The 26,809-nt window shown below is 42.5% G+C and overlaps 2 protein-coding genes across 5 annotated transcripts in view; one reads left to right on the top strand and one right to left on the bottom strand.

Annotated features, from left to right (window-relative positions):
• Positions 1 to 23,270, top strand: part of phlpp2 (PH domain and leucine rich repeat protein phosphatase 2) — a 31,175-nt gene extending 7,905 nt beyond the window's left edge. For both annotated transcript variants that reach the window (XM_047580553.1, XM_047580552.1), the window contains exons 4-19: positions 4,847 to 5,037; positions 6,166 to 6,291; positions 8,569 to 8,723; positions 10,544 to 10,690; positions 11,140 to 11,370; positions 12,327 to 12,529; positions 12,689 to 12,749; positions 13,657 to 13,752; positions 14,290 to 14,445; positions 15,615 to 15,815; positions 16,112 to 16,274; positions 16,371 to 16,501; positions 16,628 to 16,741; positions 17,173 to 17,367; positions 17,460 to 17,691; positions 17,809 to 23,270. In XM_047580553.1, coding sequence (XP_047436509.1) covers positions 4,847 to 5,037; positions 6,166 to 6,291; positions 8,569 to 8,723; positions 10,544 to 10,690; positions 11,140 to 11,370; positions 12,327 to 12,529; positions 12,689 to 12,749; positions 13,657 to 13,752; positions 14,290 to 14,445; positions 15,615 to 15,815; positions 16,112 to 16,274; positions 16,371 to 16,501; positions 16,628 to 16,741; positions 17,173 to 17,367; positions 17,460 to 17,691; positions 17,809 to 19,089 — 3,683 coding nt within the window. In that variant the 3' untranslated portion in view covers positions 19,090 to 23,270. The remainder of the gene's footprint in view (positions 1 to 4,846; positions 5,038 to 6,165; positions 6,292 to 8,568; positions 8,724 to 10,543; positions 10,691 to 11,139; positions 11,371 to 12,326; positions 12,530 to 12,688; positions 12,750 to 13,656; positions 13,753 to 14,289; positions 14,446 to 15,614; positions 15,816 to 16,111; positions 16,275 to 16,370; positions 16,502 to 16,627; positions 16,742 to 17,172; positions 17,368 to 17,459; positions 17,692 to 17,808) is intronic.
• A 659-nt stretch (positions 23,271 to 23,929) lies between these two features.
• On the bottom strand, positions 23,930 to 26,241 carry marveld3 (MARVEL domain containing 3). Of its 3 annotated transcripts, none has more exons than XM_047580562.1 (4): positions 26,116 to 26,241; positions 25,391 to 25,660; positions 25,104 to 25,201; positions 23,930 to 24,780 (listed from the first exon to the last, which is right to left on the bottom strand). In XM_047580562.1, exons 2-4 carry the CDS (start codon positions 25,648 to 25,650, stop codon positions 24,170 to 24,172), a joined length of 969 nt encoding a protein of 322 aa, XP_047436518.1. In that variant the 5' UTR covers positions 25,651 to 25,660; positions 26,116 to 26,241; the 3' UTR covers positions 23,930 to 24,169. The 3 variants fall into 3 exon arrangements, with proteins under 3 accessions (XP_047436518.1, XP_047436519.1, XP_047436517.1); XM_047580563.1 differs by having other exon boundaries at positions 25,391 to 25,688; positions 26,116 to 26,214; XM_047580561.1 differs by having other exon boundaries at positions 26,043 to 26,120.
• Between the last annotated feature and the right edge of the window lie 568 nt (positions 26,242 to 26,809).

The following is a 26,809-nucleotide window of genomic DNA, read 5'->3' as shown; positions in this document are numbered from 1 at the left end:
ACATTGTTAATGGGTTTCCTTTCTTCTAGAGAAATGCTCTTTGTGAAGACTGTTGATAAAGTGAAAATATGTTTCTTTGGTGACATGTATTTGCAATATCTTTTTAAAGAAGAAGAAAGAAACATATTTTTTGAGCTTTACTTTTCAGGTCTGTCCGAATCACTAGAAGGAATTAGTCTGAGGAGGACATATGCTCTTTGGTTCCTGGCTCACAAGCACAGGTTAACAAATAGATGTTTTTTTTTGTTTGTTTATTTTTTTCATAATGAAATATATATGTGACCATAAAGGCATGCTCATATTTTTCCTGCGTTCCCTTATATTTTCAAGAATTTTTTTTTTCGTAATCACATCACTCTGCGGCCTTATTACCTCTCAAGCCATTGAAAGTGTTTCAAAGTGCAATGTGGCAGGTAATTTATTAAGCTTCACCGCTGTGTTATTTGCTCAGGAAACTCATCTCAAGTCTTCTCAGCCCTACTGCCACCCCCCTCCCTTCCTCCCCAGTACACACCCTTCTGCTGTGGTGCACAGGCGAAATTAAAACAAACATGAAGAAGGGAGTAAACATTTCTAAATACTGATTTAATAAAAAAAAAAAACGCTCCCGGCGAAAACAACCGCAGAGACCTGGGAGTAGTGGTTCTTTGTGTTGGCCTATGCAGCTGCAGCACAGATGAAGCCTGCTGTAATCTCTGGCGATTGTCCCCTGGGCTGTGTTCCACCTCTGCCTGGGTGATCTCTTACATCTCTGAGCTCAGAGACCTGAAGCTGCTGTGCATAGTTCATGCTAAGCCCACTGTCAGGGCCAGAGCAAAAGGAAATAAGTCATGTGAGAGCGGTCTGAACTCACCTAATAACTTATTGATTTGACTGGTGCTGTTTTAAAAACGGAAATGAAAGCTAAATGAAGACTGTGGACGCCCTGAGCTGCGAGAGGCGAACCAGTGTCTGAAACTCGGTTTGAGTCAAAATAATAATGTCCTGGAGCAACAGAAAGCTGCACAGTCGCAGTAAATCATCGAGCACGGGGTTGCATCTTCCTTTTATGGTTTAAAGAGGACGGAGCCGGTTGACGGGGACAAAAAGAGGAGAAGCACTGAGATTTAAGAGAAAAATTCAATTCTACTCAGATCCCAGTTTTCCACAGGATTGCCCAGGGCAGCAGAGCTCTGCAGAGAGCGCGCTCTCTGTGGTTTCCTGCCAGCTCCTCATAGTATGCCGTTTCTGTGATGGAGTCTCCCAAGGATTTTCTCTTTCCCATTTTAACCCCGCTGACTGTCTCTCATCCTAGACTCACGCTGAGATGACTTATGAAACATATCCACCATCTGATCCCTTTTGTCATCAGTATTGAAAAGAAGGTGTATTCAGTTTTCTGTCTTTCATTTGTTTTGGTTTTTTTTTTGCACAGCGCACAATGATATATTTGTTCAGAAGTTAAATTCTCACACAAAGCTTTAGTTTGAGTGCTTTGTTGTTGTTGATGTTTTTTTTTTAATAGTGGTAAACACAGAAACACAGACCACCGGGGGGAGGCATCTGGGTGGTGGGTTGAATTTGAATTTGCTGCCAAAAAGAGCTTGCTGTTCTGAGTCAAATCAGACTGTGTTTCCGCCTCCACTGGCCCCCTACTGCATGCTAATGCAATCGATGCAATCTTGAGCAACACGAAAAAAAGCTCTGGGATACAAGAACTATTGTGTTCAGCTGAGCACTCAGCAGTTGAAATAATCTGATATATGTATAAAAGAATTAGAAGCGCCCCCTGACCAAGATCAGGAACGACAGGCCGCTCAAAAAGAGGCTCATTTTTCACTAGGGACTTGTTTAGAGTCTTGTCATTCCTGCAGTGATGCATCATTTTAAATTTAGCACGTTTATGTTTGTGTTGCTACTTTTCAATGCTTATTGAGTACACAGACATGGAAAAAAAACTCTTGTTCAATTAGAATACCTTTATTTATTCCACAATGGGGAAATTGCAGAAAGGTATCTGTCAGAAGTGGGATTTGAACCCACGCCTCCAGGGGAGACTGCAACCTGAACGCATTTAAAAAAGCATTTAAAATCAGAAAAAATCAAATGCTTTTGAAGGCCATTATTTCAGATGTTCTGAGCATTAACCATAAAATGTAACATATTTTTATGTTTATGGAGTAATTGACTAAGTTGAGGGGCACAGAGCTACATGAGAGACTCCTGACGAGTGTGTAAAAGTGTGTCTTTTTGGTCTAGACTCATGCTGCTGTTAACAGTTCAAGGCAGTTTGATTGTATGTATTTCCTTCTCTGTTTTATAGTGTTTTAGATGTTTTTATGAACCGGTCAAAGACAAATGTGGGTCACTCATGACAGACAATAAAGTTTATCTTGTCTTACGTAATTTAAAATTACAAATATTACTAACAGATGACCTCACAATTAAAGACACAGCATGAAGACAGGCACTCTAAGGATCTGTTCTTGCCTCCGTTTTAGTGCTTTCACTCTTTTCTTCCTGTTATAGTTTTCGTCACCCCGTCACATCCCATATAGCACCCTTTACGTCCGTCACGGCTCCTTTTTTGTCCCTTCTCTCCTTCGCCCCTCCCTCGCCCTTCCTATGTTAGTTGTGTTCGTCTATGCTGTGGGAAGTGAGATGTCAGAGTGTTCTGGGTGAACGCCACAGCCACACTTGATGATGAGCAGGGGAGAGATAAGAAGCATGTCTTATCTGTCATATGCTGTCCCAGGAGTAACCACCAGGACGACATTTGACACGATGATTAGTTTAGTGGACCGTCCGTGGCCCTGCTCCTTGGAGAAAACTATGTTTCACAACATGTCCCCAAACCCCTCAGGAGCCGCTGGAACTGGTCAACATTATCCGTCATCTTTGGATGGGACTGACTCGGCTGGCTGTCCACGGAGTGGGAGAGGTTGCAGGGACTGACATGAAGGTTTACCAATTCAGCTTGGACTTTGATTTTGTGAACAACCTGTTTCCCTAGCAACTTATCGACCTCGGGAGATAGAGTGTGTGCTTGTTTTCGAAGTTGGTGTTTTTATGACTGGGACTTAAATAGGGTAATGATTTTCAGGCGGGCGGTTGCAATGATAAGGAAGGGCAAAAAAGTAAAATGTGCGTACGATCAAATGGCTGCACATTGAAGCCATGCATTTTTTTTTCTGCGCGTGCATCAGTGATACCAGTTACTCTAATCTGACCAGTTTTTTTCCCATGACGAGTAATCTGTTTTATATTTTTGCTTTCTTCTTGCGTCTTGGTGAGTGACGTCAGATATGCGACAAGTCACGTTTCCGGCATAAGGACCTCCTCTGGTTTAGTCAGTCTGGTTTATTTCTATTTTAGGTCGGGGGGCGGCAGCTCATGAATGTAACAAATAAATTAACTGTAACCTAACTTTGTTACTTTTAAAATAAAGTAATCAGTAAAGTAACTGAGTTACTTTTTGAAGGAGTAATTAGTTATCACTAATTGGATTACTTTTCCAAGGTAACTGCGCCACACTGGTGTGCATATCGCATGCACATTTGTCATCTCACAGCAGATGACTGTAACTAACCCATCCTGACCAACTGTGAGCCTCTCATGCGGGTGATAATGACTGTCACAAAAAAAAAAAAAATTTAAAAATTAAACTGCACAAGAATTTTAAGAGAATATTTGTGATCATAACAACTTCTGCAGATTTTTTTGGGTTGGCTGTGAAAGCATGCAGCAGGATGCTCTTCAAAATGTGCCAGGGTAACAGTGATATACTGTGAAGCCAATGAAAGCATGCTGATATCCTGTGTCAGTTTGGAGAGAGCTGATATGCGCACTGTAGTGAGTGTCGCAAGTGTTTTTGTCCGAAGTCATGCGAACGGAAAAAGTAAAGAAAAATACGAGTACTCGAAGCCTCCGTTCTGCGCCGCATTGACCCAGTCTGCTTTTGTGTCTGTAATTTTCTCTCTGAGCGAGGGGATACCCAAGGAATTGCAATCGATCTGCCAGCCAGCCAATATGTTTGTCAGAAGCACTTTGCTTGTTCATTATCAGTTTTCCTGGCCAAGAAAACAGACGGAGGGTTTCGTTTCATTTGGATGCCCTTGTCAAGTGAAAGGGGAGGTGGAGGGGAGAGGGAGTTCGGGAGAAGGAGAAATTGCCGGTGAGAGTGGGAGACGACATAAGTTGGTTTGAGAGAAGTGAAAGAACAAGAGGACAGAAGGCTGAGGCCGTGTCTCCTCTGTGCCTGTTTGACCTGCCATTAACCCGAGTGTAGTAGAAACCTGGCAGAGAAAGGAGGACTACTGTCTGATGTGTCCTTCAGCGGTGGCCAGCTCAGGCTGCCTGCTGCGCAAGTTGGCATAATTAGATTGAACCAAGCAAAGTTAAATGTGACAAATCCCTGACTCATTCATCCGTGTGACTTCTTCTATGTTGCAACAGCAGCAGAGAGGAAACCTCCCCGACTGAGCTGAACAGCAGAACTCTAATGTGGCTTAAATTCAATAGATTCAATAGAGAGTAAAATAATGGAGTTTACTGTAAGATCAGATGTATCATTCTGCCGCTTTACTCGGATGTGTGATATATGAGCTAACAGGGCCAGGTCCATCCTAAGTACTGATGTAAGTTCCTGGCATTACTGCACCAAGGAGAAGACTAATCTATAGGTGATATCATACTGACCTGATGAGTAGCTCTATGACTTCATTTTTTGGAAACCTCAGCCAATATGTAACTGCAGAACATTTGCTATTAATTAGCTGAATTCGTTTATCACGACAAGGGTGGGAGTGCATTAGGTGGATGCCTTTGGATCCGCGCTAACCTCTACATGTGGGCTTTTTTCTTCCAGAGCGTCCAGTGAATGCAGACCAGCAGGAGAGGACCTTGCTGAAAGGCGTGTTCAGCGTCAGGAAGGGCAAGACGCAGCTACACAAGTGGGCAGAGCGGCAGGTCATTCTCTGTGGCACCTGTTTAATCGTGGCCTCCGTCAAAGACAGCCTGACTGGGAAGATGCACATCCTGCCCTTGGTGGGGGGAAAGGTGGGAGTTCAGCATGAGTGGATCAGACAGTTTTTTTGCTAACTTCAGGGTGGAGCCCTGTTGCAGATAATCTACAACACCACAGCTGTGTGGAACGGCTGGATGAAGTTGAAAAAAGATGATGTACATTCAGAAATCAGTCATCAAAATGTACCTCAGTCTTGTTCTGTTTAGGCAACAAATATATGAGTTGACAATGTAACAAATGATTTCTGAATTTGACCTTATATTGACCTAATATATTTAGCGTTTTGTTTTCTTAAAATCCCATTTATAGAGGCATGTTATACCTTATGCAGTGGCTGGCAGGTTTGGCAAAAAAGAAGGATGTGTGTCATATCTGTCTGGATAGTTTTTGCCCATCAACAACATTTTAAAGAAGTTAAAGTGCGACGTGAAACATTTCTGTGCTATATGTCTGTGAAGGTTTTCTTCTCGGTCAGCCGGATTATGATATGTAAAAGACTCAATTTTGTCACTTCCACAATATGTTAATAAAAACATACAGAGGTGTGAAATATTGTTTCTACTAATCAGGCATAACATTATGACCACCTTCCTAATATTGTGTAGGTCTCCCTTGTGCCTCCAAAACAGTTGTGACTCATTAGAGAATGAACATGGAGGATTCTTCTGAGGATTCATATCTACAACTAGAGAAGATAGCTGGAAGTACAGAAGCTACCTATGCAATGAATGAACGCTGCTATTGATAGAATAGTGCAGCCTTACTATAGGTACAATATTTAGCTAGAGTGAACATTGTGTGTGTGTTATTGATATATACAAAGAATGAGCATCAAAAAAACTGAAACACGGGCAACGAGCCTCTTCGATTCTAAAAGACTGACAGGGAGTTGGGGTTTATATATGAACATCTGTATTTTGAACAGTGTTTCAGTAATGTCTTAACTCAGAAAGTCATAGTTCAGAATCCCTGAAGTAGAGGACAGTGATGCAGCTACATTGAAAGGTGATGCTGCAACAAATTCCATATTGAGCCAGCCACTGACATATACATGTTTCAAGATGACAGAAAACCGAAGTCTGCTTTCACCGATGTCATCATCGCAATGACTAGTGATTGTTTGTGTCCTCTTTGCGTCTCTGTGTCCGTTTTGTATTGAGGTGGAGGAGGTGAAGAGGAGGCAGCACTGTCTGATGTTCAGCTCGGCCGGATCGCAGGCCCAGACGTACTTTGTCAACTTTGACACACTCGCAGATTACCAGCGCTGGCACCGGCAGGCATCAAAAGTAAGCAAGAGACAAACTGCGTGTGTGTGTGTGCATTACACAGTTAGTATCTGTCGTGATTTATTTCAGCAGCAGTTTGTTTGTTTCCAGTTGGACCCTCTAAGCTTGTTCTTAAATCACAGATTCAGTGCCGGAGCTGTTGTATTCTGCCTGGTTAGAGACTGATGGACGGTCTGAGTGCATCTGCTTGGCTCCACAGAGGCATCCTCTTAAATGAGATGGGCATTAGGTGAACAACCAAAGACTGTTCAGATAGCTGATGTGACCTCATGAAGGCGGCTTATATACATGTCCCTGAGGATCATAGAATCCTAAATGACCCAAACATATTTCTGTATTTGTGTTGTACACCATGTGTCTTCTGGATAATCCCGCCTGTTCTTTACAACTGTTCTTCAAAGAAAAAGATTTCTGTACTGCTCAACTTGCTTTGCCTCTAATATCCTAATTATTAGCTGTTGTGCCGCTGCTCCTTCCTGGAGCTGAACAGCCTCTGTGAGAGCCTCCAGAGGGGCAGACCGAGCATACAATTAGCCATGGACAGAGAAAGCCAACAGGAAAAAAAAAAAAGAAAATCCAATTAGTTGCAGATTCATGCTAAGTCCAGGATCTCTTTCTACCACGGTGGTATGGATTACTGGGTTAGAGTAGCACTGTATTTAGGCTGTGGCTTAGATCAGAGGTTACTATGGAGACCATGGCTGATGACTGATGAAGGTATTTGGTGGATTTGGGCCAGTGTTTATGCTACACTGCATAAATTGTACGTGTGTGTGTGTGTGTGTGTGTGTGTGTGTGTGTGTGCATCAGGGAGAGGGAGTCAGCAAGTGCATTTGTGCTTGCAAAATAAACATGGAGGAATACACATGCAGTGAATGCTGGAGTATGGGGATAGATTATAGAGCTGATGAAAAACTAAGATACTGTACGTCTAGCTGTCAGCCGTGGTGGTCGGTCAAGTTTGCCCAGTGTCCTAGTTACTCATCTATGCAGGAAATAATCAGGCTTGTTGATGCTGGACTGAGAGAACAAAACTGAATAGTAAAATTCTGATTTCTTGACAGTGTCTCCCAGTCACGATGTTTAACTACAAAGCCAATCATCTAAAGCAGCAAATCTGTCCTTTTTTTTTCCTCTGCATCCTTCTATTTCCATCACGCACGCTCACATCGCTTCTTATTTACTCTGTTAAAGAAGGATTGCTTTATTAAGTGTCTGGCAGATGAATTGTTTGGTGGGGAGACGAGCAGTTCTGTCTCCGTCGTCTCTAAAAGCAGTGACGTGATGTCATGCTCTGCTGAGCAGCCGCCCCATTTTCTAGGATGCTGCACAGTGTGTACGCCCGTACTAAATGGAGGAGACAGTCCTCAGACTAGGCTGGATGAGCACTGATAGGTAGCCTGGAAATAAGTCATGTCTGAGATGATCGAGGGTCTAATTTGCCCAGTGTATTTTTTGTTGTTATTTTTCATTTTTGGAAGAAAATAGGGTGAACCAAATGCTCAGCAGAGATGTCGAACTGCGCTAAAACAAAGACAACATTGCACATGTCCACCCATTATTCATTGGTGGCTTTAACGCAGTACAGCCTATCGGTGCTACTGAAAATGATCCTAACATTGTATCAGTGTCTCTAAGGTAGTTTCTACAACAACAAAACATTTAACCTTCACAATGGTAGAATTTACCGCAGACCTGTACAGCACATCATACTGTGTAATGGCAACTCCATGTATGTCTGAATAAGCCTGATTCAATCTCACTGGAACTGATTTGATTTTATTGTTTCTGTCCTGCTGTGGTTTTCCCTGAAGATCAATTTTATTGCACTGGAAAGATGTCTGTCTGAAAACATCCTTGACAAGGTTGCTCGGTACTGACTTACTGACAACTTGGTACTGACAACTGCCTACTTACAGTAGCCTGTAAAAAGTGGAGCCCCCTAGTCTATTTTGGGTTTTCTACAAGGCACAAGGTGCTCACATGCTGGTTTTCTTGATTAGGTTTGGTTTGTGCTGATGGGGAAGTCACTGAATTTCAGTCCTCTTTTGACTTGCATCATAAAGTTCTCAAAGCCTTTTGAGGATAAACGATAAAGAATCTTGTGGTTTGTGTCGTACGCCAACGTGCTGCTCAGTGAACGCTCAATGAGCTTCATGAACGAGCTTCATGTTGTGATGATGAAGATGTGAAACCCACAGGTCAAACAGAAAATAGTAGCGCTGGAGAGTCTTCTTTTCTCACTTGAGTCTCACCTTTATGTGTGTGTGTCTACAGGTGGTGTCTCAGACGGTAAGCTTGGTCGACCTGTCCTGCTACAGTCTGGAAACTGTGCCTGAGTATCTGTTTTACAGTCAGGACATCACCCACCTCAACCTGCGACACAACTTTATGAGCCTACAGGGACCCGGGGGCCTTCTCAACCTCCCCAGGTAATCACACAAAAGTTTATTTTATTCGTGTGTCGTGCTCCTCTGGCAGTCCAAGGCACTTTTGGTGGTCCATCAGAATGGCACGACTTGTGCTGCTTAAGTGTGGTACAGACGGGATGATGCAGCACAGTCATTCTGTTACTGGAACAGCAGCGCACTTGATGACGCCCGACAAATGCATTCTGGGATACCTGGCTGTCCCAAGTCCACTCATGTTACCTCCAGACATTTGGACTGTACTTACTTAATGTATTTGGACCTTTTAGGCAGCAAGTGGTGATGTTACATACGTCAAGCACAGACAAAAATACACAAGATCATACTGATGAGGACGCCAGGTCTCTTTTTTCTTGCACTTTTTTTCTTTTAATGCTATTTATTGAAATAAGCAGTTTATTTTTGTAATTCTACTTCTGTTGTCACCCACATACTGTGACCTAAAGACATTATTCTTACCCAGGGTGTTGATAGATTCCAAATCCTGAAGATGAACCCATTCACAGCTTGTGGGCTGTTTCACGCGCACATTTTATTGAGTTAATAAGACAACTGCAGCATGTTGCTCGCTCAAGAGTCGTTAGCTCACCAACTCTCCAGCTACATTGCTGTATCAGTCATATGTTATGACATGATCATTGGGATGCTCCTAATATGAGCTTATAATGTGCATGTGTGATGAGCAAGAGCTCATCACACAGCTTGTGATTCCCTCCTATTTATATCGGATGAAAGGAAACAGAGCGGGCTCCATCCAAGACGGGACATTAGCTGCATGCACATTTCTACACTGGGGGCTGTTTAAACATGTTGGATTTATTATAGATTCATTGTTATCAGTCATCGTCAGCCCCTGTATCCAAAAAACAACTTGACAACCAGTCAATCAGTCAAGTTTCTGATGGGTAAAGATTTAAATCCCAATAGTCCACCAGTCCTTCAGAAATGGAGACGCTACTTGGATGAAAGGTCTTCAAGAAACTCAACGTTTCTTTAACGGGTGTGTAGTATATTGTGTTGTTACCTGGCTTTGTAAAAACAACCCCATATTTGTCTTATAAAAAATAATATATGAATAACAGTGTTGTAACTCATGACAGCCACCTCCAACACTCACAGCACCTGGAGGCCCAAGAGGAATGTGGAGTTAAAGTAATATACAAGAAATAACCATGCAGCAGCACAGCACAGCTTCATTCATCACACCCCAGCCTCTTGGATGTCACAGATGTGCTCATACAGTGCAGAACACAGCAGCTTGGATGCGTATGATATATTTTTAATAAGAACATCCAGCTGAGACCTTAGGAGGAGCTGACAACACATTTTAACCACAAACACACAAGTTTAGCACTTTAAATTATCTTCATGAAAGGTAGCAGGCAGTTCAGAACCGGCTGATCCAAGTCGGGTCCCATCATCAGCTGATAAAAACACTAACAGTCCCTTTAGCCCGGCGCACTCACTAGCGTTTTAATCATCTTAATGACGTGGTGCAAACTTGAAACACAAGCAACATCACAAAACTCCCACTGTGAACCTGTGGGGAGAGATTCTATAGTATCTAATCTCCACAGTGTTCACAACATCACAGCCTTTTATTTCCATGTTGCTGGAGAAATGCAACGTCTCTGGGATTTTATACGCAGGCTTTTAACTTCTTGCCGACACATCAAACTGCATTGGTGTCCATTACGCCGTAGTGGCAGGATCGCTTTAAAAACTGTGCAACAAATATGGTTAAAAAAAAATGGAAGGAAAATATTTTTGCAGGTGTTTTTAAGTGTCTTCCAAAACAAAACTCTCTTTCTTTTTCTTTTTAGGTTTTCTCAGCTGAAGAGCCTGAACTTATCTCACAACCGCCTGGGTGTGTTCCCTGAGTGTGTGTGTGAGATCCTCACCTTAACTGAACTCAACCTCTCCTGCAACAGTCTCCAGACCATTCCTGTCCAGATAGGCAACCTTCAGAGGTGCGTCTCACACGTACAGGACACTTTGTATAGTAAGATGCATGATTCAAAAATTCTATTTGATGTTAGAACCATGGGATGGAGAAAATTTCACAGTGTAGACAACCACACTTTAAAATCCTGTGCACATTGCCAGAAGACAAGATGTGCCTAAATGGCAAACATATATTTTTTTCTTAAGTTCTGCCCTTTAAAAACCTGTCTGTTTTTGTATGGTATGTATGGTTTGTTTCATACGTTTCTGTAATCAACAAAAGCAAAATGCGAGTACAGTCTTTAGTTTTGAGGTTCTTATGTAGATAGACTGAAAACAAATGAATAAGCTAAGAGCCATAATGTAATGTTAGAAATCATTAATTTCTCATTGTGTATAACTGTTTTCTGCTGTGTATGTTTTTCTGAAGTAAAAAGAAACCCAACTCTCCCGTTCTGTACTTTTCATCTCGTAGCCTACAGACGTTGTCTTTGGATGGAAACCACCTCAGCTCCCTGCCCGAAGAGCTGGGTAGCCTGTTTCAGCTCAACAGCCTGGGGCTCTCCTTCAACAACTTCTCTCACATCCCTGCTGTGCTGGAGAGGCTGAGTGCGGTGGACAAGCTGGCTATGGCTGGGAACAGAGTGGAGGGACTGGAGCTGTGTATTCTGGTCAGAATGAGCCACTTGAAAAACATTGACCTCCGGTAAGAGACCGGTCAGGGAACATACAGCTGTTGGCCCCTGCACTTCCTTAGTGTCAATCTGTCTCTCTTTTTGTTTCCTTCCTCTCCTAAGTAACCCATGTGTTTGTGTGTGGAAGATATTATATCAGCGTTTAATATTTAAAGAACCCACTAATCACTGTCAGTCATTCAGGGACAATGAGAACAGATTCTTCCATCTGTTCTTTTTAACTGTTTTTCCATCAGTGACAAGTAGATAATGTAGATGTCTGGACCCGTGTTTGTTTGTTTTTTCCCCAACGCCCCTCTTAGCTACACCTTTATATTTCACATCTTATTTATAGATTCCACATTTGCTGAGAACAAATGCATTGTCCTGCACTGCACCAACACCTGGTAGACACCTAGAACAGCACTTAAAGGTATTTGCTGGCCTCTTATCAGCTCCACAGGCTGCTGAGTGGTCTGTCTTGCTCAAGGAGACCTCTACTGCGGGGAAAGAGTGTCTGAAAAGCTCTACTTCAAGAAACTCTACTCTGATTTCCCTACATGTCTGGAGATCAAGCAGCCACGGCTCCAACCGCACCGGATAATAACTCCGCTGTGGTACTTAACCTGTGGTTTGACAATAGCTATACTTCTAAGGACAAGGTGCATCTGTGGTGGATCAGAGGGCTGGCAGTCCTCATAAAACAGGAGCTGTTGTTTATTAACACGATGGATGGTTCTCGGTCTCAGCTCGGGGCCTTAGCAGACAGCCACAAACCCAGTGATCATATAAGAACCAAATATTTACTATTATTTAGTGATGTGTTCCACAGTGATCTTAAACAATGTATGTGCTGCCACTAGAAATTAAAGATGGTGGAAAATAAACTCGCCACAGCCTTAAATATCATGAATCATCACTGTGCTTACTGTATTTAACATTTAATTTACCACTAGTATTTAATCTCCTGTTCTCCTGTTAAATGTAGGCTGAACGGCCTGAGGTGGGTGAAAAGTGAGAGTCTAGAGGCAGTGAGCCAGGTGACCCAGCTGGACTTGCGGGACAATTGTTTGGATTCACTCGACCTGAGCTCCGTCTGCAACCTGGAGACTCTGCACTGCCAGCGCAACCAGCTGGGGACACTCACACTCAGCGGTTTCACACTGCGCATGCTTCACGCCAGCAGCAACCGTGAGTCAAACCCAGCATCAGCTAGCATGCTGTTATTGACCCGTGGGAATTCTTTTATGTTCAGGCCCCTTCTCTTGTGATGATACAGTCATCACATCACACGCACACAGAAATGGTCTAGATGTGTAGTTAATGACTGGTGCTTTTCTGTGCCCACAGGCCTCTCAACAGTCAACATCTATCCAGTTCCTAACCAGTTGACTCACATGGACCTATCACAGTGAGTTCTTCCTGGGAATAAGAAAAAAGCTCTTTCTTTTGCTTTAGTTTCTCTTGTAATCTGCTGTATTTCTTATTTTTTTGGATGTAAATGAAGGGATTGAACATATTCTACAGAAATTGCAATTAGCAATTTATTTTTTTGACTTCCATGTTATTTGTTAGATATTGTTAGATATTTTTTCAGAAGATATTTTTTGATATCTTTGAGACTTCACCTCAGAGCTGCTTCTAGAAATAATTATAACTCAATAAATGGCTCTGTTTCACCAGGAGTGGTGATTGTTAGGTTTGTGGCCTATGGTGTAGGCCACAATTTATTTTTCAATGTAGTCCCCTCCTACATTTACACATTTAGTCCAGCGCTCGTAGACCATGCGCAGCCCTTTACTGTAGAAGCTGGAATCATGAACCTCCAGAAAGTGGCCTCCTCCCCTGGTGTTGCTGCTGTGTCCCTGTGAACCTCCTTGTAGGCTGACTTTGAACTACACATGCAGTTATAACTAATGCTTTATATCTCATTTCCCTAATAATTGTAAAGTTAGACTGAATTCCCCTTGTGTGAATACTCACAAACCTTCAGGCTGTACAAAACATCTAGTGCCTAGTAGTAGTTTCCACAGTGTTCATGAGTGCAGTGAGTTTTGTATTTTTTGAATGAGCTGCTATATCAGAAACATCTGCAGAGCTACTCAGCTTCTGAGCTTCCATCACCGTCTGAACGGTTTTTATCCTACTGTAGATCATATGCATGTCTAAATAACCCTGGAGCAAATCAGTTGGGTCTGTTGTTTACCGTGATTTACAAGTAGTTTGCTCCTACAGATAAAAGCCGAACGTCAACTCTGCTCACTTTGAGTGTTTGTGTGTGTGTCCTTCTGTGTGTGCGCCTGTGTGTGTTGAGACAGGAACCTCTTGGAGTACCTTCCAGACTGGGTGTGTGACTGCCGAAAAATTGAGATGCTGGACATCACACACAACCTCCTGTCTGAGCTCCCTTCCAGGTTTTTCTGGCTTTTTTTGTCCGTGAACCTTCACTGTTCTCAAATCATACGTTTTATGTTGAATAATTTCAGTTTATTCATGCTTGTGTAATAACCTGCTGGTGGTCCTGCCCTGGGTTTAAAAGATCAGATGTCACATTGCACATGGTGATGTGTGATAAACGGCTTCATGTAACGCTCACTTAAATATTTAGTTCTGATAATAGAGTCATGGAAATAACATGGTACAAACAGCTGTTATCAGTTTCTTTGTGGAAGATTGTGCTTGTGTCTTTTGGTTTCAACATAAAATATGGACACACTGTAGTGCTTGGCACTCACTGCTATGCATATTCCACTGAATCAAGAACCAAAATCAGCTTCTGAAATTAAATATTTTTCGGTGCTAGATCACTGAATGAATTGGTGAACATCACAATCCCTCAAAGAATTAATCATTCATTGGTGCAGTGGTCACTCTTCTCAGGGAGACAATGTTCTCTGCCTCTATTTCTCGTTCTAACCTCGTGCTGTAATGTCTCATCTGGCGTCCAACAGACTTCTCAACAGCTTGAGTTTGAGGAAGCTGCTGACGGGGAATAATCGTTTGCAGAGAGTGCCTGACCTACTTGACCACGTCCCCCTGGAAGCCCTGGACCTCCAGCACAACAAGCTCGCTGAGCTTCCAGAGAGTCTCTTTTACAAGGCCTTAAAGTGAGTGTGTCAACCCCTTCTCTAACAGACATTAGCCCTATTTACGTGCCGGTTCCTCGGTTTTGAACCTTTCACTGAATGTTTGCTGTTAAGTTGCAGAGGACAGTTATTATATCATACACAGCTCGTTCTTTCAGGTTTAGATTGTATGAAGGGATTGTGGTCAAGATCAATGAACCATCTCAGTCCGTAACTGGAGCTTCATTCGCTCTGCTGTTTCCTGTATGGTAAATCACTCAACACCCATTAGTCACTCAAATGCTCTAATGCGTTTTTCTGTGTCTAATGCCGAGACGCAATGGCTGTCGTTTATTTGTGTGTAATGGGTTTCCTGAAACTGCATGTTGACGAGGAGCTGTACAACACAAGGTTAGAAGATTCGCTTCTAAGCCTGCATGAAACTAAAATTGGCTGATTACCAATCATTTTTACATATTTGTGTTGCAAAAAAATCAACAACAACACAGATGTCAACAGTGATGTTTTCAGTTTATGGTCTGTAGAGATATTGTTGATATTCACTACTGGTGTGTTTTAAAGGGAAACAGTGTGACAAGGTTCATTCTTTAATGGGTCAGAGGGACTGGTTTTATTACTGTTCAGCATGTGATATGAACCATAAACCTTTAACAACACCAATAATAACACAATGAACAGAGCGTAAATTATTAAAGCCTTCTATCTGTGCAGGATAAACAGTACCTAAATAAATGGCATTATAAATAAACGGCATGTGTTTAAGAGCGTCCTCTTCGGTACAATGAGAAGAAGAAGAAGAAGAAAGAAGAAGAAAAAAGAAGAATGGGCCTCTATTACCCTAAAAATGCTGAAATGCTCCTCAGTAATCTACATGTATTACTGCACTACCATCATCCAAGTCAAGGCTAACTTAAATAATATTTAATCTCCAGTTAGCTGACTGTTTACTCTCATCCCTCCCTCTCTGTAATGTCACACTGTTAATCCTGGATGGAGATGCAGTAAACTGCTCAGTAATTTCAATCTAAAGCCCTATTCGCACGGGATTGGTTTTACCTGGGGACCTCCGGTAATTTCCAACAAGTAGTACTTGAAACATTTTTAGCTTCTCCAGCCGCAAACACGAAAGGAATTGGTGCCATCCTAATTAACTGAATGTGTTTTTTGTTTTTACTTGTCTCCCATCACAGCCTAAAATACTTAAATGTGTCCGCCAATGCCCTGGAAAATATTCCTCCCAGCAGCCAATCAGAGGAGAGTCTCAGCACGCTCCAGGAGCTCTACCTGACGGGGAACAACTTGAGCGAGAACTGCGGCGCTCTGCTGGTCGGGCACCAGAACCTGCGGATCCTTCACATCGCCTACAACCAGTTACTGTCCTTCCCTGCCAGGTGTGTCAGTCTACCTTCTCTGTCCCTCAGCTGTTAAGTAAGCTTACCAATGTTAAATAACATTGTTATGTATCCTAACACATACTTTATGAGTACCATGTACCTGTATAAACACAAGTCAGCTACAACATTATGACCACAGACATGAGAAACAGTTAACACTGACCATCTTGTGATAATTCAATGTTCTGCTGGGAAACTTTTGGACCTGATATTCATGTGGATTTGGAGCCACCTAGACCAGCCCCACCACGTAGAAATATTGTTTTTTAATGTTCATTGTTTTGTGTCTTCAGTAAGCTGAGTAAGCTGGAACTGCTCGAAGAGCTAAATTTAAGTGGCAACAGGTTGAAGACTATCCCCTCCACTGTGTCCAGCTGTAAGAGACTGCACACCCTCATAGCACACTCCAATAACATCACTGTCTTCCCAGAGATCCTCAACCTGCCCGAGATCAAGGTCAGACTGGTTCTGGTTCTATTTGCATCACCCGAAGAGCGTGCGTGTGGTTGTCTGGTTGTCTTCAACTTGTCTGTGTGTTTTGTGCGTCTTCAGCTTGTAGATTTAAGCTGCAATGAGCTGACCGAGATCCAGCTGCCTGACTCTCTGCCAGCATCTCTGCAAGAACTGGACCTGACAGGCAACAGTAGCCTGATACTAGAACACAAAACGCTCAATCTCTTCAGGTGAGTCACAGGACGGCGACCTGTCTACAATCATTACAGATACAATTAAGACAGAAGCACAAACAGCCTGACTTTTTCTGGAAGGATATGTGTCCAGTCATTTTCAGTTCCCTCTCTTTATTTTAGCCACATCACCACCCTGAAATTAGACCAGAAATCCACAACGGCAGCTGGAGACTCACTGAGTGCCCCCACACCATGGAACCATGGATACTCTGAGATGAGTGGCCAGAGGAATAAGTGTGTACTGCTTTGTGTTTGTTTGTCAAGTAAATCAATCGTGTTTTCTGGTCCAAATGAGTGGCCCAGCTATATCTTACGTCTTCTGTCGTCACGGACGTACCCACTGTTTTAAAACTTGACCTTGTATTGGGTGTACCGTGTGTCTCTCTGCTTTGATATGGTGATACAGAGAGGTGTCTACCAACAAGTCAATGTCTGAATCAGTGGCATCGGTGAGTGGATGTTTTTCTGCAGCATAGCCTAATAGGTTGTCTGGATTTAAAGGCTGTAATCACTGGTTGTGACCATCGTATGCCTGACTGCTCCTTTAGACTCCTGGTGACTACAGAGACCCACACAGCAGTGTCTGATATCAGCTGTCAGCGCCTCATGTATGAATGAGGCTCATGGGAGCTGCCTAATCATTTGTTTGTTTTGGTTGGGGACAGGTTGTGTGTGTCTGTGCTGGCTGTAGACCGCTTCGGAGACAGCGTGGAAGCCTGCTACGGTATCTTTGATGGCGATCGCAATGAGGAAGTGCCTCGGCTGCTGCAGTGCACCATGGGAGATGTGCTATGCGAGGAACTGCAGCACTCCAGCGTTGACAGTGTGTATATGTGCAACACTTTCATCACCTCGCACAGGTGAGACAGATTTTTTTTTTTTTAACGTTAAATGTTTAGTAAAAATTTATTCATCATAAGAGTTTGTCAGCAGATATGTTTTTGTGGTACAGGAAACTAGGTATGGCAGGCCAGAAACTGGGCGCCTCTGCCTTACTGTGTTACATCCACCGTGAGACTTCGGATCCAGGCGGCTACTTCAGCCTTACCGTGGCCAACGTGGGCACCTGCCAAGCCGTGCTGTGCAGGGATGGACGACCGGTACCGCTCTCTAAGGTTTACAGCTTGGAGCACTGCACTGAGGAGATGGACAGGGTTAAACTCAGTAAAGCCATTATTACAGAGGTAATAAACATCTTATGTGTGTGCTGGGTTCCTGACTTTAACCTCTTAATCTAGTATTACTGTGCGAATACTATTAAGCCATACATTCATCTATTGTTCTGTGGAACTGTTTTGCAGGATAACAAAGTGAGCGGAGTGACATGCTGCTCCCGCCTGTTGGGCTGCTCTTATCTTTCTCCCTGGGTGCTTCCAAAGCCCTGGGTGCACACTGAGCCTCTCTGCTCCCAGGATGAGTTCTTGATCCTGGGGAACCGAGCCCTGTTTGAGCGAGTGTCCTACCAGGAGGCTGTGCGCACTGTGAAGGCTGTGCAAGATCCGCGCGCCGCTGCCAAGAAGCTGTGTTCACTCGCCCAGAGCTATGGCTGCAAGGACAACATCGGGGCAGTGGTGGTGTCCCTGCGTATCGGAGAGGACAGCTGCACCTGTGAGCCACTGGTCTCCACTGTTGAACCACGGGGTCCCGCCCTTGTCCCTGCGCCTGTGTCGGTGACCTCCGGCCCTGCTGACCCAGCCAACCTCTCATCCAGTAGTGGCATTGTGACTGAATTCAACAGTGAGACGTCAGCTTCAGAGGTGGGCAGTGAAGCAGGCTCCACCGCTTCAGACGAACACCCATCCTCTGGCCCTGCAGCCCGCCCAGAGAGACGCTGTAGCATTCACCCTGCTACTACGCTGTGTGGGATCATGGTGCCAGGCTCAGCTGGGGCGGGAACCCACCCGGCCCTGTTCCAGCGGCAGCCCTCCTGTGCTACATTCTCAAGTAACCAGTCTGACAACGGCTTGGACAGTGACGACGAAGCTCCTCTTGATGGTGTTATCTCCAATGGCAGCAAGTTGGAAGTGGAGGTGGATATTCACTGCTGTGCTTTTCAAATCCGGGCCCCTGAAACCCCCAAAGATTTGGATCTGGAAAAGCGGGGCACGCACTACGGCAATGGCAAAATGCGCAGACAGAACAGCGTGGTGGTTTCTGCTACAAACGGCTGCCTTCTAGCTGTATGTGGAAGAGAGATCGCTGACCTCAAGAAGTCTCCCTCCACATGCAGCCTGTTTGCAAAGAAGATGTCCAATGGCTCAGTGGTAGCCCCCGAGGACAGTCATAATCTCATTGAGGTTGCCCTAGAGGCTCCTAAGAAAAAGTCTGGCTACTTCACTGCCCCAGCACAGCAGGACCCAGAGGACCAGCTGATTGTGCCTCCTAGTCTGGAGCAAGAAGTCAGGGAGCAGCTCAGAGGCCAGAGCCCTCTAGTCTCAGGCCCCTCCGCACCATCCACACCCACCTCCTTAAAAGATCCCGTGTGGGATCACCCACATCCCCCTTCATTTCCCTCGAACCTGGTCCCTGGTCCGGGCCCAACTCCCATCCTACACCAGGAAGTCTATGATACTGCCCTCTAGAGGGGAGCACAGCACAGTGCCATGAGGCTGCAGTTCTGTGGTTATACCATTCTGGGATAAGATTTGTCTCATACATGTGAGATATTCCAGTTCAAGTTGCCATTCAGACGACATTTTGTGACGACAAGACAAACAAATGGGACCCTGAAAGTTACTGAGTGATGTTGTGCCATTAATGTGCAGGGTAGAAAGGTGCATGCTCTGACTATCCAAGAGAAAAGGGGTGAACAAAGATTCCACTTCATAACATGATGCTGTGAAACGGACAGCTGGCCATTACTGAAAAAAACAACAACCGTGACCTGAAGCAGGACACTTCATGTGTTCGTCAACAGCATTTCCCTTTACTTGGAAAGTCAAGCAATCTGGTGCGTGCGCAAGAGATTTTGTCAAATCTCCTCTCCGGGGGCTCTGCGGTCTCTCAGGTCCTGGTGAGAAACCCTGTGACTGCAACTTGAAAAGTGCCTACTTCAGACAAAAAAGCCTTGAGCTCCCCATGTCCAGGCTATAGTTAAGTGTGGAGGAGGGACAGTGTCTCTAAGAGACCACAGCTGGCACAGCGTCTGCTCTCCTCCTCTACCTGTGGCTTACAGAGGAAATCAGACAGTGTACATGCTCATCAGACACAAAGGACTAAAAGAGGTGAAGACAAACTAACTGCATTTCCATTGCTAGAAACATTACAGTTGGGTTTTATTTTTAACAGATAAACATTATATGTATAGAACCTTCTATATAGGACGGATCAACTCTAAACAGTATAGTACACACTGACAATAAGCAGCCAGCTGAGCTGCTGACATTAAGATTGAATAGTATTGCTGTTTAGGCCGATGCAGTCATTTGATTGTACAGAGCTAATATGTTGTAGAATTAAAAAGAAATCCTTAGATCAGTATATTCTGTGCATGATCAGACGGTCTCCTTAAAAACTAGATTCAATGGAAAATCAATGCTTCATTTAAATTTAGTCATGAAGTGTTATAGTTATGATCACTGGATTTTTGATTATCATCTAGTGTCATTCATTTGAACAAAGCAGTCAGGCCACAAAACTGATGAATTACGTGACGCACTGTAAAGAGATGAAGGACTGACACAGTATTTATACATACTGTGTGTTTGGAAATATCTCCACGGGTACTAAGATTGTACAACTGTGTATACTGAGACTTTGGGGGCTTTAAATTTGTAAACATCAGCCCATGTTCCTTTAGTCAGATTTGGTTCATCTCAGCAAATCTTTTTCAGCTCAGCTCTCTGACACACTACCCAAACAAGCAGGCGATGTTCAAGGAGTTAGAAACACATAAGAAACCAAACTGACATTGAACTGGTTATGTTAGAAGACACACATAAGACCTGTCTGGTCTGTATACACGTGGTGTCTTGAAGTCAGTGTGGCACAAAAGCAGAGGTTTTGGATATAAAAATGTAGCTTTCTCTTTATAATAACGCAGTGGTTCACTCCCTCACCATAAGAATAATTAATACTTTTCTCACACACAGCACTTCAGCAGCACTGTATTTCATTTCATTGTAATACAAATGGAAGACATATTTATTTTAACAAAAAAAAAAAAAACATTATTATTTGAATTTTCAGGTAAATATTATGCAGCCCTGGAAACCACACTTTGTCCAGTTTGAACCCTCCCACCTTGTGCCAAAAGAGAAAGCAGCTCTGCGGGGCTGCTGTGGTTAGACTGAGGCCAAAGTTGGGTAATTGCTCAGTGCCAGTGCTTACTCACATCAGATGTATATTTTTGGGTTTCCGCTCATGTGGGCAGTTCGGGGATTCCACAGTTGTTGCATAGCTGGACCTTTCAGTGCTCCTCTGTAGCCTTAAAGTAACACTAATCCCATTCATGTCATGTTTGCGTCTTTAGCTCTGATGGTGTTGTTTCTGTTGCTCCATGTGAATGACTGAGAATCAGTGATGAAGCCTTAACATGATGTTTGTGAGTATGAATGCTTTCTTGTTTGCTGGGTTTTTGTCTTTCAAAAGGAAAATACACACTGTTAAAAGCACTTTGTACAGAGAAAATAAAGATATACAGTTATGTATATTTGAGTTTAATACATGAGATACTGATACACAGTGTGCTGGGATTGTTGTGGCTCCGCCCAGCACATCACCTCTTGTCTGAGATGCACCGGCAATGGAAATAATGTAAGGTGACATAATGGCAATTGATTCCCTTTGTGGTGTGTCTGTGATATAACAAATATTTCTTATTTAAGTATTTTTATTTGCTCTCAATTACATCAGATTTTTTTCTAACCATATCTTAACTTATATTTAAATATTCAACATCACCGCCACAAATAGTGACAAAACATTCAGGCATTAATAAATGATCCCTAACAGTCTCTCGTACCTGTAGATGTACTTTGAAATTCCTTTATAATAATGATATGTAATGGAGACATTTGTTGAAGATTATAATAACTAGTAGTGTTATTGCCCTTACTGTACTGATTTAGAGTTCCCATTTAAATGTTTTTTGTTGTTGTTGTTGTTCTAAAATTACTAATCTATAAGACTAAAAATATATTTACAGACCCTTTATTGCAGACCGCACAACGTCTGAGATGCCAAACAAATGAGACTCTGTGTGCAGGCCGCCACTTTCGCACACAGACATCTGGTCTGATCACAGTGAAATATCAATGGCCACTTAAGCTTGTAGCTGCCACTGGGAAGGGAGGGGGGAGGGACCAAGACAGATTATGATTGTGAAAAATATATATGAAATGTTTAGCAAGTTCTAAGAGGAGAAACTTTTTTTAAGGTAGTTCGCAACAGCGCTTGGGAATTAACTTGTAACATATGCAAATGTCTACTGTATATAAACCTGTATATGAGAGCTTCATTTTTCCATCACCTAAAACTAAAAGAATCCTACTCCTCAATATGTCTGAAAATGAATATCGGCTGGTGTGTGTGTATGTATGACGTATGTTGTGTTTGTAGGTTGCATCTCTCTTTTGACTGGCAGTATAGTTCTATTATATTTCTCCTCGTAGTCACGTGACACTGGGACTGCATTTCACTGCTGCTTCAAACCAACTGGGTCCATTCTTTTCACAGTCAGTTGTACCCTCACTGTCCTTCTCCTTTATGATGCCGTGTATTCACCCACTCTCCTGTTTAATACACATGTTCAGTATACTTGGATAATGGTCCATCAGTAGACTCATCAGTGTGGATGGACCTGTATGTATGCGGAGTGGAGTGTATGCTCAAGTACAGGAAGAGGGAGCACAGGGTGCAATTGGTCTTAAAATAGTCCCTTTAATACATTAGAGGAAAGGGTCCAGTAGTGCAGTACACAAAACACCAAAGTGGAGGGTGTGTACATTTGGCTACAGTGTTGTTTTAAACTGCTGATTCATTTAATATCTGGAAGAGATCCTTTCCTCTTTGCACAATTAACAATCTCCCTGTACAACTATGTTGCAAAATGTCTGTGCTTGTGTGTAGTTCCAAGCTTTAGCGCACACATACAGTAAGTGTATGCATGCCTGTGTGAATAATGGACTGAGTGTAATCCCACGTGAATACTAAATGACACTGATCAGAGATGCGCCAGTTGTTTTAACATGTGACCAAAGTAGCCATCGTTTAATGTCACGACTCCTTTCTGTATGTTCTTTTCGAGAAATGCTTGAATATTTTTTTTCCTCAATGCCAAGGAGCTTATATTTATTTTTGTACTTCATATGTTTCATGCAAATTTATATTTCCCTGTCCGCTACAGATTTGAAAGGGATTCCACAGAAAAACTGGTACTGTCGAGGGTGCAAACTATAACTGTATCTAACGTTGAAAGCATGCCCTAAATATAAGTCCACATAAATACATGAAGTACATACGAAATGTGATTTATTTGTACAAAACGGAGCATATCTAATATTTTTAGGTTTTTATTCAAACCTGCAGATGCTAAAATTGATGTTTAAAAACTATAAGCAGATTTATTATTCAGGAACAGAACTAACAATGAGCACTTTTGCCGTTTGTCCAACATAATTATACTCCTTGAACCCTGAGCGTGGAAGATGGTCGTTATTTTTATTTTAAATGCTGCTATCATTAGTTTTCAGCAGACAAGCTGTTTTATTTTTTTTTATTTTATTAACTTTAAGCCAAGTAGCAATAAAACTTTTTACTGTGATTTTTTTTGTCCCGTGTCCATTTTACTCACCATTTGTCTGATTTTTTCATACCAAAGATAGTGTCAAACTGACTATTTTGAGTCCATAGATGTGTCCGATTTAATCTTTAAATCTGGAGCTATAGTGAATGATTTTCATAGATTTCTTCTCTTAGGTTAGCGTAAATGCTCAGAAGCAGTACACAAATTGTGAAACTGAATCAGAAGAAATAAGGACCACTACTTAGCAATATAGTTATGTGCAATAATGTTCCACTTGGATAGTTTCTTAAACTCAGTAGGTGCCATCTGTTGGCAAAGCGGAGAATGACATCCTAAATGCAACTGTTCGGGGGCCCGTGAAAAGAAATTGAAAAGGGGTCCCCAGATGACTACCATTTGACATGTTTTGCAATGACAACCATAACCCCCTTACCTTACCGATGGTCGAAGGTATGCCGAAAGAATAAAGGTTTTTAAACACAAATTGTTTTGTGAATCCTACAGGGACCATACCTAGGCAACACATCTGACAATCTAATTCTAAACATTACTGCAAAGGTTGATATTATTATGCAAGCTGTTTTGCAACCCACTAACACAAAGAATTAACAGATATATACCATTATATTTCTTTTTCTACCGAAGTGAAATGTAAAATAAAGACACATAATAATAAATAATGTAACATTTTTGTTTATAAGTACACTTTCATACTAAATGCAGTAAACGTAGGTGTGCAAAAGGGAGAATTGTAAAAGAATAAAAAAATAATAATAAAAAATAAGTATTATAAACTTTAAAGCACAGACAGTTGATAATAGGCTTGTTAAACAGGTCCCAGGCAACGAGACTCAGCTTCATGGGAAGTTTCTCATCCTTTGTTCTACTTTTGCTCACATAAGAGAGGAAAAATCTGCTTAAAAATTGGTGTCCTCGTTGCGCCTTTGCTTCTTTCGCTCTCGCACTGACCTGAAAGCTCTGACAGCTAACACTGCACCAAAGATGAAAACGAAAACACCCAGCACCCCAAAGAGTCCTCCTGCAATATCTGCGCCATGGAACTGGCACTCAAAGCCCTGGTGCCCTTTGCTCTTGTACATCTGCTCTCTCTCCTTGCAAATGGGATCATTGTAGATTTCCTGCAGCTTAATAAAGTAGAAGGCCAGCGCAGGAATGTAGCCAAGGCCAATGAGGACGTTCAGCAGTGCCTCCCCCAGTAACACGGGAGGCCAGCGGTAAGGGACCCTGAAAATCCCCAGGGCAAGCATGGCACACGCATAGATCATTAGAACCCCGCCACACGCCATGGTGAAAACGTACGGCGGTCGCTTGAGCTGATGGAAGAGCTGGTCCAGCTCCTTCACCCTGTCTGCGTCGGCTCCAGTGAAGGCGCCGGCTCCCCCAAAGTGATAGTAGTAGATCCCACCGAGGCTGGCCAAATCACGGTAACCCCCATTGTTGCTGTATGGCACTCCAGCACAGATCACAATCAACAGATTCACAAACAGCTCCATAACCTGGCAGAGACCTTCGAGACACAAGATAAACACAACGCTGACACAACCGTGAATTTTGTGAAATTTTGCCAAGAACCTCGCTGTTTTCCGACATGTTAAATACAAATATCTATCAATCAGTTAAAGGAGAGAAAATCTTCAGATTAATTGTCATGATAATCAATAGTTGTAACCATATGTACGAATCCACATAAAAAAAGTCAATCACTGAACTTTCCATCTGCAATAACATATAAATTCTATGCAATGAGTATTATAGGCATCTTAAAAATTGTAGTAGGAGCTTTGATGCAAGAAATATTTAACAGAATATGACGAACATAAATATACTTACCTCGACTGGTTAAAACATATCTGAAATTGTAAAGTGCTTGTCTGTGTTGCTGCTCATAGTACTCCCTTTCAGAGTGATAGACTGAGGTCTCTCGGGACCTGTACAGACACAATATATTTTCTTTAGCGGGTTAAAATGAACTTTCTTACATAAAATATTTAAATTTACACCAACATATAAATAAAGTAGCTGCACAACAGCACTAACGGCGGTCTCTAGTTTGTGTGGATGACATTACATAGTTGTTTAGACCTTGTTCATAGGAAGTACTGTCCATGATCTCTTACACTCTTGAGGGTCCTTCAGAGTCGTGATCCCTGTAAACAGGTGGCTCCTTGTGAGAGGCGGTTGTCACATCCCTCTGTCTGTTTTCTTTGGCCCTCCTGTCACCAGCAGAGCCTCTCTCGTCCACATTTCTTGGCTTTTGGTTGTAGCCTCTTTGGCTATCATACCGAGAATGGTCTCCATTGTGTGGATAGTGCCCATCCCTGCTCTCGTCCTTTGCATACACATCACTCCTCTCATGGTGTCTTCCCCTCTCTGGCATTGTCCTGCGTCTGACATATAAGATTATGGACTTGAATCCTAATAAAGATTCCAATAAACAAAGTGTATAGTTGGCTTGTGTCTCTGTACAAGCAAAGGTACAGCAGCCAACTGTGAAGCACTATAGAGAATTATTTAATGAAGTTTGAATGCAGGATGAGCACCAGAGAAGCTCCCTCATTCTTAAGTGTTTAGCAGAGTCAAACGTGATGATAGTCTGATAGTCTTGAGGCCCAGAGGCAGGTGTATGCATTCAAATCAAAATGAACATGAACAGTGAAAAGTACAGCAAACCTTATTGGCAACAATGTGTATCCCAGTTTAGACGTCTAGCATTCAATCTAAATGGTTGTTGGTTCGTGAATAACATGTAACACGATACTTGATTCCCACCTCTGAATTTTGCCCTTAGTTTCCTGAATAACATGGTTCGTACATAACATGAAAGACAATTATTGTTTCCTACCTCTGAATTTTGCCTCTAGTTTCGTCTTGTTTTCGTTTATGCCGAGAAAATAACAACCTATCCCAGCTTCCGGTTTGAGAGTTCCTCCTTCATTCACCTGTGCTGAGCCACGCCCACTAAAAATCACTCCCTAGCACAGTGGTTTATAGTGTGAAAAGATATCTGTAGCCAACAGAATATTAGATTGTTTTTCATTTTTAATGTAAAATGTTTTATTCTATGGTGGTGACAGAATTGAACAAAACAACATTTAATTTAGTGTAGAGTTTTATAGAACACAAACAGCTCAACAATAAAGTTCAAAAAACAAACAACAACAACAACACAGAGACGTTAAATGGTAATACAAGTTATTAGTTTCACTTTGCCAAAAAATTTAAAAACTAAAATTTGCGATTCATGCCTCAACTCGGACAGTGCGCACGCGGTCACGCTTCAATCAAAGTCGCGTGGCAATAATAGGCGACATTGCTTTTAGTATTTCCGCCCAGGCCCAGATTAGTTTCAATATAAATGTCACGACTGCGCATCAGTACATGCTTTGTCATCCTGTCATTTCACGGCGCTCACACTTGCTATCTTGTTTGTATAGACTGTATTCAGTCATGACAATGAAAAGATTAAAGAGCTAAAAATCTAGCTTTAGATGTGACAGGTCGAAACGGCAATCTATTAGGAGATGGACAAATGTAAT

The sequence above is a fragment of the Mugil cephalus genome, chromosome 3 (genome assembly GCF_022458985.1).
Source record: "Mugil cephalus isolate CIBA_MC_2020 chromosome 3, CIBA_Mcephalus_1.1, whole genome shotgun sequence".
In the NCBI taxonomy this organism is placed as follows: domain Eukaryota; kingdom Metazoa; phylum Chordata; class Actinopteri; order Mugiliformes; family Mugilidae; genus Mugil; species Mugil cephalus.
The sequence above is the reverse complement of the archived record's forward strand: the minus strand, read 5'-3'. Positions and strand labels throughout refer to the sequence as shown.